The 13,012-nt window shown below is 35.2% G+C and overlaps 2 protein-coding genes across 6 annotated transcripts; both read right to left on the bottom strand.

The window, feature by feature from the left end:
* Window positions 1,651–7,390, bottom strand: LOC107630795 (glutamate--cysteine ligase, chloroplastic). 3 transcript variants are annotated; one of them, XM_016334039.2, is made up of 16 exons: window positions 7,173–7,390; window positions 6,774–7,058; window positions 6,164–6,314; window positions 5,877–5,984; window positions 5,543–5,635; window positions 4,803–4,886; window positions 4,576–4,644; window positions 4,414–4,484; window positions 4,253–4,321; window positions 3,978–4,071; window positions 3,796–3,885; window positions 3,604–3,684; window positions 3,283–3,375; window positions 2,281–2,361; window positions 2,124–2,193; window positions 1,651–1,986 (listed from the first exon to the last, which is right to left on the bottom strand). In XM_016334039.2, the coding sequence occupies exons 2-16, from the start codon at window positions 7,046–7,048 to the stop codon at window positions 1,898–1,900; spliced, it is 1,518 nt and encodes a 505-aa protein (XP_016189525.1). In that variant the 5' UTR covers window positions 7,049–7,058; window positions 7,173–7,390; the 3' UTR covers window positions 1,651–1,897. The 3 variants fall into 3 exon arrangements, with proteins under 3 accessions (XP_016189525.1, XP_020974841.1, XP_016189524.1); XM_021119182.1 differs by lacking the exon at window positions 4,803–4,886; XM_016334038.2 differs by having other exon boundaries at window positions 6,774–7,384.
* On the bottom strand, window positions 11,056–13,012 carry LOC107630798 (5-amino-6-(5-phospho-D-ribitylamino)uracil phosphatase, chloroplastic). 3 transcript variants are annotated; one of them, XM_016334042.2, is made up of 2 exons: window positions 12,914–13,012; window positions 11,056–12,683 (listed from the first exon to the last, which is right to left on the bottom strand). In XM_016334042.2, exon 2 carries the CDS (start codon window positions 12,390–12,392, stop codon window positions 11,271–11,273), a length of 1,122 nt encoding a protein of 373 aa, XP_016189528.1. In that variant the 5' UTR covers window positions 12,393–12,683; window positions 12,914–13,012; the 3' UTR covers window positions 11,056–11,270. The 3 variants fall into 3 exon arrangements, with proteins under 3 accessions (XP_016189528.1, XP_020974844.1, XP_020974843.1); XM_021119185.1 differs by having other exon boundaries at window positions 11,056–12,518; XM_021119184.1 differs by lacking the exon at window positions 12,914–13,012 and adding an exon at window positions 12,833–12,854.

Genomic DNA, 13,012 nt, shown 5'->3' with positions numbered 1-13,012 from the left:
TGTTGATTAAATAAAAATAAATATAAAAGAATTTTATTTTAATGCACTTTCAATGTAAGTGTAAAATAGTATGTGATTGCACAACTGTTAGTGCATCAAAATTAAACTCAAATATAAAATGAGTCATATTATATAAAATTAATGTTAGTGTTCAATTAATAGGTTCATGTGGGTTTGTTGGGGGAGGGGGCCATGTCAAACTCAGCCAAAGAGGGGGGACTAATGAGTAATGAGCTGGATATGGAAGGTGACAAGAAGAGATGTATGATTGTTCTTTTTGGCCATATGATAGAAAGCTATCTGAATATCAGTCCTTCCTACCACTACCACTTGATATCCCATCTGTCAATATGGTTCCCATTTCCCAACTTGTCCACTTCTAGTTTTTCATTTGGTCACCACTCACCACGCAGTCATTAACACAACGAATTTTCACCTTATTTTGCTGTTTCAACCATGAATCATGGGACATACTGATACTGTAATAGTTTGGGATAAAGAGTAGATGCCAATGAATAAATCAAATTTTGGCACTATTCTTAATGGTTTGGAGGTTAATATCACATGTTTACACGCTTTTTGTTTGTGTTTTTGACAAGCATTACAACCCTATCCTTAAACTCAAATACTAACATTCAGTAGTTATTATGTACTTTCTCATGTAAGGCCAAAGACCCTAGCGAATTTGAATCAATTATTAAGGGTATCATAGTTCCCCTGCAACCTGTATCCTTCTCAAGACAACTATTATCACAATACTAACTAAAGCGGTAGTTGGCTATTGGTGAGGGAATCCTCCTCGGGTTCCTTCAAAGAAATTAATTAACTAGTAACATCTCTTTGTTCCCATGAAAAACTTTAATTTTCTTTGGTTGGTGTTTATACAGAAGAAAAGAGCTGTATACACAAATGAACAAGTCTTAATTTAGTAGCAAAGAGATTTGGTCGCATGTGGTTTCTACATAAAAATATTAATATATGTCTAGATACTTAATAGAACGAGACAAAATATAAAAGTGTAGAAAAATCATGAAAGCAGTTGCAAATGTATTATATCATATCATATCACATAATTTCATTTCAGCTAGCTACCATACGATGAGTGATGCTGGTGGATAGATATTTGTTAGGTGTTAGCTATAGAAGAGGAACATAGGTTTAAGGAGGTAATTAACTCATGTTACATGATAGTTTTCAAGTCAGTGTATGGAGTAAATAAGGTCCAACATCAATTCTAATTTAGTAAGAACAAGCTTGAGATAGAATGTTCTATCCATGGCAACCACCCACCTCTCTCAAGCCTATCCAACCAGTTGCATTAAAGATGTTCACGTTCGCATTCAAAATCCACATGAAATGGTTCGCGATCTGTCTCTATAACATTTCAATAAGTGAAAAATTGCTTGAACAAAGAATATACCACTGAGTTGTAATATCAACTAACTCAAAAATCAAATGAAGTTAATGTCTCGGTTGGTTAAGATGTCACCCCTCTCTCCAAAATATTAACGTTACTTTCTATTTCTAATATAACATGGATAACATGGGAAAATTTTTTATTTTTACTCTCTAAAAATAATCCTCATCTTATGAAGCAATTTATATCACTTCGAGCCTAGAACTAGAGGGAAAAACCTCGATTGCCTCTTCTGTTAAATTGATTACGTAGATGAGATTCTCAAATTTGTGACATGAATTAAAGACCAGCTTGGTCACATCACGTTTCCACAGAAGAGTACATGAGAAGCCTCGAGGCAAAAAAATTATATCAGAAATTATTTCCTATATCTAAAAGCAGAGGACAACAAAGATTACCAGGAATACAACCAAAGGTTTTACACACAAGTAACCTCCACTTAAAAAGTGAAAGAGAAGCAAGTATTTATGTGAATACAGCTCAATAAAGCAATTCCTCAAACACATGATCTACAGATTGCCCCCACTTTCCATGATACAATTCCAGAAGCTTCTCAGCTGGAGTGATACCTACCATCACAAAAAATCATTAGAAATTTATTAATGAATTATTACAAAAGCCATGCATAATTTTCAGATAGTACTGTATTTGTTACTAGATTAACTTATTGCCATTTGCTTTGTGATAGAACCCATAAATCAAGTACCTGTTCTAACCACCTCGGCTACCTCGTTCAAAAATCCTGTTTCTTTAAAGCCTCTTCTTTCCAAGCCATCCTGCAAGACAGCATGCTCTAAGCAACTTTGATTTGATGATAATATCAATAGAAATTTAGAAAGAAAAGATAATAGCAGCCAACTTACCCTTGCTAACTGTAGAACTTCTTCAGCAACATGCTTCAGCAGACCGTCTCTAAATGGTGTCTTTAGGCCAGTTATGGGAACCTGCAAAATAGAGCCTATAATAGTCAGTAAACTAACATATCCTACTGGGTCTATGGCACGTATAAGTATAATCCTTAGGAGGAAAACAGAAGAGAACATCTCAGTATCTCACAGACTGAAATCCTATCATGATTATACTGTATATTTGCTTGTGTAATGTCTGTCTGTGCATTACAAGGGTGCGGAACTTCCAATTCTATTCCTAGGAGGGTGAAGATTTACCCACTGCCTTTTCACTATAGTAAAAGGACTAGAGCCGAGGGTAGAATGGGAAAGGGTAGCTGCAAGAAGATTCTCGTAACTAACTCTCCACCCGGCAGAGTGTGAGGGACATGACCCTAGGGGTGCAGAGGAGTGATTTCACATGATTGGAGAGAGAAGAGGAGAGGATATATAAGTAGCAAAGAGGGAGAGAGTGAGGTAGAAAATTGGTGAGAATCTATATTTGGATTTAGGAGAAAGACTGACTCTACCATAACAACCATTGTCATTTTCTATTTCTACCTATTTGTGTTTCTGTTACAATAATAGAGTACAGGGGAGATCATTCTGATCTACTTCATTGTTATTCATTGCTGCTGTAAGTTCCAGTTAAGTGCAGGTACCAGTGTAACAGAAACAGATATTTCTTTTTCCAGATCCCAAATAATGTCTCGAGAATCAACTAGCAGAGCATGAGGACATAAGAAAAAATATTGCCCTCTTTGATCCTTCGTTCAAGGTTTGCACCTAACTTATAACAGATGCAGAAATGATGAACTATTACTTGAGGAATTCAGAGCCACTTTGAAAGTGTGGTTTGAATTCAATCCTCTCTCTCCTTGAGGGAGCTAGTTGCCAATTAAATGGAAAGAAACGTCATTTTTGACACTGTATCTAACAACTTAAGTTTTGGGTTTGAATAGTACATAGGATAATTACCTTGTTCCTTAGCATTTGCCTTTCTTCCGGAGTCCAATCTGCTGTCATATCTAAAATGTTTTGTAGAGAAACCTCATCGTATAATAGCCCTACCTGGCACCATCAGGAAAATTACAATGAGCTTATGATACAGAAAAGCAAATTATAACTTATAAGTGAAGAAATACATTCTGCAGGCAAACAGAAAAGGCTTGAATATCTAAATAAACACGTTAAAAAGCTTTATGGCAATATATTAAAAACATGATTCCTGCTTGTCTAAGCTAATGCTTAAAATATTTTTGTATAGATAATTGGAGTAGTATGTTTAATGCCACTCACCCAAAGTGCTGGTAAGGCACATAACCTTCTCCATGGCCCTCCATCAGCACCTCTCATCTCCAAATACCTCTTCAGCCTGACCTGAAAGGAATAATGGTAAAAACAGTAGCATAACTAGAAAATGCTTTAAAACCACTGCAAAAGCAACAGTACCAACTAAATAGAGAAATCAAAAATTAGTTAAGAACAAACCTCAGGAAATATAGTCGTCAAGTGATTCTCCCAATCATTGAGGGTTGGTAATTCACCAGGAAGACAAGGAAGTTTTCCAGCCAAAAAGTCCTGCAATAATACAATAATTGATTCTCTACACACGTTCCAAAATAAATGATGGCAGGGCATAAATGACAAGAAAAATAAAGATAGATGGGAACCCTAAAGGTCATTCCAGTGCAGTCGACATATTTCTTTTTCCGATAGACAAAATACATTGGAACATCAAGAGCATAATCGACGTACTGCTCAAACCTGAAACCATAGAGTAGGAGAGAAACAAGTGGTGGGAGAAATAAATAAATCAGTGAATGAAATAACAGTACTTTAATATTAATGCCTCCTTTTGAATTAAAAGAAACCATAAAGGGAGAGTCAGAATACTCAGGTATAACAGATTATCACTTAAACCTTCATAATTCAAAAACACTCTTACCCGAACGAGTCATCAAAAACAAAGGGGAGCATGCCTGTGCGATCCTTATCAGTATCGGTCCAAATTTGGCTGTTGAAAGCACATGAAAACCAAATAGGTTACCTTAACATTGCAAAGTGCAAAAAGAGATAACTTCACAAAAAGTTTCAACTTTCGAGTACCTTCTCATACTGACAAAACCATTCGGCTTTCCTTCTGTGAAGGGTGAATTTGCAAAAAGAGCTGTTGCTATCTGTTGTAACAAGAAAAGATATTATATTCCATAGCACTGAATTTTTTCCCAAAGGGGAAAAGATTATATGTCAATATCTCTTAATTCTTACGGGCTGCAAAGCTAGGCCAGCGCGAAATTTCCTGATCATATCAGCTTCAGAACTGAAGTCCAGATTGACCTATAAGAGCAAAAGTTCAAAATTATTACTACCAATACAAGAGCTTTATTTGTCATGAATTGAACTGATTAATTTTCTTTCAGAAGATATTCATTTCACCATGTTCAAATCAGCATTGCTCAAGGATAAATCAGCTCAATGATCGTCACACATCTCACCTGTACAGTACATGTTCTGAACATCATGTCAAGACCAAGGGAACCAACTTTGGGCATGTAATTCCTCATGATATCATATCTTCCCTAAGCCATCAAGATCCAGTCAAAAAGCAAGTAATTAAAGCACTAAACATAAGAAAGAAGCATGGTCACTGTTCAATTACTATATCAAATAGGCCCAACTATTTTGCCTCCCTTAATATGAGTTGCTAAGCTATGAAGAAAAGGCTGGTTATCAATGGTGATTAAGGAATCAATTAGTAATCTCTTGTATAAAGATATTTCAGGAATAAAAGCTTATATGCCCTGAAACTTGAACTAGCAAGGTAAAAGTCATTCTAGCATGTTACACAATGTGAGGTTATGGTGGAACAAGTATATACATTTCCAAATCCACTCACCCAAACAACAACAACCCCAAAATAGCAGTTTACATATTCGAGTCTACATGAATTAAGGTTGTTTCAGTAATTTCATTGCTCAATAAGCTAATGAATATATGCAGCTGCAAAATACGACAGCTATTATATACTAATTACTAAAATGAATAAACCCTACCAAACTCAGTGACAAGTTGACTATGACAGACCCCAGGCCATTCCATTACATAAATTAGCTGGGTCGTTCATGTGCTCAAAAAATGTCATCACAGGAAGGTTTTCATTCTAGAGAAAGCTGAGAAAGTTTTGCATTTTCAGCCAGTTCATGCACTTAAAAAGATGGGGAGAAAGAGAAACTACCTTTGGCATTATAGGTATGTCTTTGATTCCCCACTTTGGCTGGAAGCCAATCCCCAAAAATCCAATGCCCATTTCCTCCGCAACAGCTTTAACCTAGACATACAAGTTTTCAGAAATAATTAACAGACCTGAAAGAAATATCAAGGTCACTTGCCTGATTACAAGAAAATCAAACACAATGAACTAAACAAAACATGTGGCTGTCAATTATGTTACAATAAAAACTATGCATAGTTAAGATGACAACAGCCAAAAAAATATCAGGCCAATTTCTCCAATGAAAATAACAGCAGATTACTTTAGATGTATCCCATAACAAGAATGCACAATTAACCTGATAGAGGTGTGAATTAACTTCAGCACAAGTCTGATGCAAGGTTTCAAGAGGGGCTCCACTAAGCTCAAACTGACCACCTGGCTCCAATGATATGCTCTGCTTCCCCTGATTCACAAACAGCAAACCAAAGCATAGCATCAAGTCTCCAACAGTAAAGAAAAACATTGGGTTGGATGCTTGAATGGATAGCCATGTTAACAAACAAATGACATTTTAAATCTCCCAAAGAGGAAAAACAAGAAGATAGAAGTTTAACATTCTCATTCGCTCAAATAATAGCTTACCTGTTTGAGTCCAATAATTTTATCACCTTCCATTATTTTATCCCACTCAAATCTCTCAGCAATGCCGTTCAACAACTCTGCTATTTGCTCGTACTTCATTGGACGCAAGTTTCCAAACTCAAAGCCGAACTTCTCATGTTCAGTACCTATCCTGCAAGACTACACAAATAAATTATCTCCGATAAAAACACAAACCACTTATCCCATAAGGCTGTAACATACAGTTCACGTTTGGTAACTTCAAGAACTAAAGAAACTTAATAAGGTGCCATAAAAATTGCAAAATGACCAGTTGGGACTCAGCCTCCTAATCCCTACAAGCGAAGAGGCTATTTTCATGATTTGAACATGCGACATTCCGGCCACAATGCGGCAAACTTACCATAGCACTAACCCTCTACAACCACAGTCCACAGAGAAAAAAAGAACTACCTAATATGGCTACTCAAAAAACAAAACAAGATTTTAAATTTAAAAAAAAAAAAAGCCCAAACAAGTACAAATATACACTAACACGGGAAAAAATTAAGTAATGATTGTTCACAACATCTTCGAGAAATGAAAATGAATTCAAATTCAATTCCACATGAATACAAATAAAAATTGGCACCTCCATTTATCCTTGGTCTTGCAACCAGAGGCAAGATAATCCACAAGATCCTTCTTTGTGAGTGGCTCCGCAGCAACCACGGCATCTTCGGTGGGAGGGCTAGCTGCAACAATCATACTACGACCACGCCAAGCCTTCTTAGCAGAATCCCAGGAAGAAGGAGAGACAGCAAAGCAAGGTCTCCTCCTAACATTGGACCCATCGAAGCTGTGCCGAAATATGGTGTCATGGCGAATACAGTATGACGGTGTAGCAGCTCGCGAAACAAAAACCATTGTGCTACCTCTGTTGAAGCAGAAAAAATATAAAGAGTGCGAGGATAGGAATCGGAATTGGAAATTAACGGATTACGAAATGGATGGAATACATATAAATCAGAGGTGAGAAGGAGGTAATTACTTTATGTTATTGTTTGAAGGGAATTAGGGTTCTGTGGATTGGCGTTTGTGTTGTGTGGTAAAGTGGAAACAGAGTAGAAGCAAATGGAAGAGGAAGAAGAAGAAGAAGAAGAAGAATAAAGGAATAAGCGAAAAAGGGTCTTTGTGTGTTGCAGCTCGTGAATTCTGAACTGAAAAGCTTGTGTTTTGTTACTTGATACAAGCTGCACTGATAAAATAGCAATTAAATATATAAGGTAGTATTATTGTGTACGAAAATATAAATATGGGAATCATCCATTGTTTGTAAATTGTAGGATTGAGCGATAAATAAATTTATGAGAATTTATATTTTGGGTAAATTAATTTTAAAAAAAAATATCAACAAAGTTTGTTAAAATGATAGATGTGAATATATTATTTTTAAATTTATTTTTGTAATTAGAATAAAATGTCTTAATTTAAATTAATTTATTTATGTTTGTTATTTTAAAAAATTTTATTAGTATGTTTTTTTTTAAATTAATCTATCTAAATCTAAATTTTTAGGAATTTATTTGTTATTTTATTTTAAATGGTGATAATTGGAAAAATAAAAAAAAAAGTTAATTTTATAGTATAATTACGATTATTTTATACAACTTGAATACTCACAAACATTTTTTTATTATTCTCTTTTTCCTTGTATCAGAGTTATTATATCATTCTTGAGGAGGATAAGTTAATTTTCTTCGGATGAAATCACCATACTTTTCATACTTTTTTTCAGTGTTTTTTTTTTTTCTTATCTTTTGTCAATACTTTGATGCTTTTCTAACCTCACCGATTAGCTCATTCACTACTTACTTATTCTCACGGAGAAACTATATGTTTTTCGTCACCTTCCGATAGTTTGTCATCTCTTCGCATTTTGTCACTTTTCAACAGTTTTCGACAGTTTGCCATCTTTTCAGCAGTTTTTCGGCAGTTGACCACTCTTTCGGCAGTTTCGTCTGTGTTTTCTTCTGACAATTCCGTATGCGTTACCTTTCAACTAGGGGTGTCCGCGGATCGGATTGGATCGGATATGGCCGAAAATTCGATCCGATCCACACAATTTTTATCGGATCGGATCGGATATGATATCCGCACTTTTTAGTGCCGGATCCGATCGGATCGGATATCGGATATCGGATATATCCGCATAATTAAACCTTCTCTTTTTAATCATATTTCTATGTAAAAGAATTCGATAAAAATATTTCTTTCATACTTTTAAACTTATTTATTCCTAAAATATTTTTAATCAAACTCTCTCTAAATAACAAAAATAAAATAATACAATATATGAATAATAATTACTAACTAAAACATACAAACAAGTAAATATAATACCAAACATATATTTATTTATTTATTTATTAATTATTATAGTGCGGATCTGCGGATCCGCGGATGTAGAGCAGATATCTGCGATCCGATCCGCAAAGGGTGCGGATCGGATCGGATCCGATCCGATCAATTTGCGGATCGGGTCGTATCCGCAATTTTCAGATCGGATGCGTATATTTACCGCGGATCTGCGGATACGATCCGATCCATGGACACCCCTACTTTCAACAGTTCCGTCTACACTTTCTTCCAGCAATTCTATCTGCATTTCCTTGTGGCAGTTCCGTCTGCACTTTCTTCAGGCAATTCCATCTACACTCGTTCTATCAGTTTATGCATTTTTTTTTTATTTAGTTGTTTCAAACTCAAGTTGTCACTTGAGTTTGAGGAAGGATGTTAGAGTATAATTAGGATCAATTAGATCAATTAGCATTATTTAACATATCTAAATATTTATTATAGGATATTATATCTTTATTAATTTGATTTTCTTAACACGCGTATAAATACTCTTCTATATTATATCATTAGGCTCACAAATATTTTTCTTATTGCTCTCTCTTTTCTTTCTAACAAGGTGAGTTATATAGTAAAGATGTAAGTTTACAGATTTTTCTTTTAATAGAATGAAAGAGAGATTAATAAAAGTAGGACTCACATTTTAAATAATAATAAAATAATAAAAAATAACTATAAAAGGAATTATATTCTCTCTATACCACTTCAATCTGTACAGTAGAGTGCCCCTTCTAACAATTATCATTTGATGATACAAATGATGTGTTAATAAAAAACTTTTTCTCTTAAATTTTCCTAATCATAGCCAAACGCACTCTTGGAAGAAGAAAATAAATTAAAAAATAATTAATTATAACAGTGAAAGGAGCAAATTGTCTTTAGATTTTATTCAGAATTGTAATACGTATATAATAACCTATTTGTATCGACATTATTAATTCTGATGGAAGTAATGTCATGCATGACAATTGATAAACTTTAACCTATTTGTATCGTCTATCGACATTATTAATTCTGATGGAAGTAATGTCATGCATGACAATTGATAAACTTTCTTCTTGAGCCACCAAGGCACTAAACATCTCAAAAGTGATATATATCATTATTAGCTGCAAGTCGAGAGAGTTTGTTTGGGTGGTTTTCTATGAGAAAAAATTTTTAAATAATTTTTTTAAAATTTTTTTTAAAAAAATAAAAATAATTTTATATTTAATATTTTATGTAAAAATATCTTTTATTTAATAATTATATTTAAGTATAAAATATAAAAATATTTTTATTTATTTATTATGTCAATTAACAAAATAACTTAATCACATAATATTACCAACAACCTCATCCTTGTCATTTTCTTGAGCCAAATTATATAAGCATAATAGTATCAAATTAATAATTTATTAACAGTTCGTATCAAATTAGACAACGTTCTCTTCATAGCAGCCTACTCGTAAAGCAAAAATATTGTCGAAGAGCAGTAGGAACATTTCAACTTAGATTGCAATGCTTTTGGCCGCCGAGTGCTAAGATTAGTAGAATATAGACAGTGCCGGGTTATGAAAAGTTTTTTAGTGCACGTACGTGTCTTCGTGAATAGCCATTCTTTTTTGTTGTTGACAGTGAAGTTAAAGGATAGCGTAGGATTCGCAAATACTTTATTTGGAATTAATTGAAAAAAAAAAATTTTTTTCTTTGGTCGTAAGAATAATAGAATATATTTTATCTGAATTCTGAACACTCTCAACTTGGGCCCTCATGGTCATCAAAATCTCTAACTTTGATTGTATATTAATCAGGTCTGGCTATTCTCTTTGGGTTTCGGCCCTTCTATTGTGGAAAAAAATGGGCTGTGTGTGTCATTACTTTGTGCTTCAGATTCTGTTATGCTAATTCCGCTTCTGCAACAGGAACACTTCTTGATTATCCTCTTCAAACAGCACGAGATATCAGGCATCGGGTCATAAATTGTAGTTTTGTGTTCATCAACAAGTCATTACTAGAGACAAACTTATATTTTACAATACCACTCAAATTGTGTTAAATGCAGCATAGCACCTGTACATGATCCCTGAAAGCCATGCTCCTTCGGAGCATTTTAATAGTATTTGTGTAACCTGAAAACATCTAGGTGAATATGGGAACATCCTAACTAGGTGAAAGTGAAATGATAGAACATCCTAACTAGCGTGCAAAAGAATCTTCCATTGTGAAAGTTTCAACATATGCCATTGTAAGTAGAATTTTGAGTTATGAACATTGTAATCAGCATTAAATTCTGAGTTTTACTAACTTTTAACACGGCAAACAAACATGGCCAGTTAGCTAGGTGATGTACAAGGCGTCGTCTGATACTCGCTGTTAGATATAACATATTACATCTTATTTAACCGTTTCATTGTTCAGCAACAAAATATTAAGAGTGGGGAAATACATCCAAAAAAGAACTTTATATAACAAACGAAGACACAGCAGTATTTTACCCTTTCTAATAATTTGGTCTTTTACCTTATAGAAGAAAGACCACCAAATCAAATTTGAAATTCCATGCATGTATGTAGTAAAGAAAATACAGCAGTAATAACATGATGATGGTTCAATGCATACCACCTATCATTTTTTTTTTTTAGTTTTTCATTTATTCTGTTTTTTCAATATACACAAGTAACTAATCTCTAACTAATATCATCAAGAATAGATGAAGTTCAATCAACTGTACATTTATAGAATTGACCAATTACCAGAAATTTTCATCAACCGATGATATGTCTGAATCTTCTTCCAGCTCCATCTCCATCATAGGTTCGAATTCAGGTGATTCAATGTCAGCAAGATTCTTCAGATCAACAATTGAAAGCTCGTTTAGGCGCTTGACAACCAAGTCTGCAGCCCCCAATTCATAGACAGGATGCTTGCTAGCCACTGCAACACACTTCATCCGAGCATCATGTGCTGCCTCCACTGTTTGATTTGAGTTTCCAAACACAATGCACCTCTCAGGTATGAAATTTAGGAGCTGAGCTGCGTAAACAAACATCTCTGGATCAGGCTTCCCCCTGTGAACATCCTCTGAGGCTACAATCACACTGAAATTGTCTTCAATACCAATTTGCCCCACAGCAGACTCAAGAGTTTTTCTAGGACGCGTTGAAACCAATGCCATTGGTATCTTATGATGCATCAGAACGCTCACAAACTCCTTGGACTCAGGCATTAGACTATATATCCCTCCTTGCAAGGCTTGGTAGATTTCTTCCTTTCTGTTAGCCATTCTTCTCATCTGCGCAGGGTCCCTAGACCAGCAAAGAACCTCGGAAATCGCCTGTTCATTCTTCATGCCTTCAATTCTCTTTAGGATGAATGCAGGAGGCGGGGATTTGCCTTCTTCTTGAGAGAGGACCAGCCAAGCTTGCTTCTCAAGATCAGGGTTGTCTTCAATGAGAACCCCCTCCCACTCAAATATGACACCCAACCAGCCACACCCCATCCTCTCTTGTCGAAGCAACGGATTCCGAAGCGAAGGGTTATCCGCTCTATTTGCAGGAGGCCACAAACCAGGCCTTGGATCAAATCCACTATCAAACTTATAATTATCCTTCTTGGGTAATTTGTCTTCCCTATATGAATATGCTTCTCTTGTGAGCTCCACAGCAAGCGCCCTAATTGATGATGACCAGAATCCATGTCCCTTGGATTTTGGCACAGGCAGAGAAACAGCAATCCTTCCACCAAGAAATTCAGTAGTTGGGAACCTACAAGTACTCAAAGATTTGCGTTTACCAGAAACATCTCTTATCAAATTTCCTCCACAGACAGGAAGGTGGCCAAGGAGTGAAGTGGTAGCAATTGATTCAACCATTTTAGCACTTTCCTCTATTCCCTAACCAATTGGAATTGGGTTCAATGCTGACACAGACCCTCTATGGGTCACAGTGATCTTGCACCAAAAAGGAGCCAACGTGGACCGATTCAACTCCAAAGAAACCTACCAAACCAATTATTCAACGCCGAATTCGACTTCGATTTCCAGAACAAGGAGCAACGAGAAACCCAAACTATAATAACGAAAAATACTCCATCTTGGGAACAAGAAAGTCAAGGAAGAGCAGATTTTCACAGCGAAATCGCAACTTTCTCTTTGTACAAATCCCTTAACAAAAGAAAACCAAGCATATTCATTACTCAAAACACCCAATTAGAAAAGAAAATAACCAAAGGAAAACGGACGTAACAGTAGAAAGTTGAACCAAGAAATAGAACCAAAAAAAAGAACGAAGAAAAAAATGCAAAGAAATGTACAATTATAGATGGAATAGAAGCTTCGGAACCACGAATCAACCAAAGATTGAAAAAGGTGTTGCAAATAGAGAGAAAACTAACCTGAGAACGAAAGGAAGTGGAAAAGGATCAGAAGAAACTTGAGGGCCACGAAGAGATGAATTTTGATATTAATTTGGAGAAGCTTTTTTTCTTTTTTTC

This window comes from Arachis ipaensis, chromosome B03 (assembly GCF_000816755.2).
Source record: "Arachis ipaensis cultivar K30076 chromosome B03, Araip1.1, whole genome shotgun sequence".
NCBI classification, from domain to species: Eukaryota; Viridiplantae; Streptophyta; class Magnoliopsida; order Fabales; family Fabaceae; genus Arachis; species Arachis ipaensis.
Note: the sequence above shows the minus strand (reverse complement) of the source record. Positions and strands in the feature narration are given on the sequence as shown.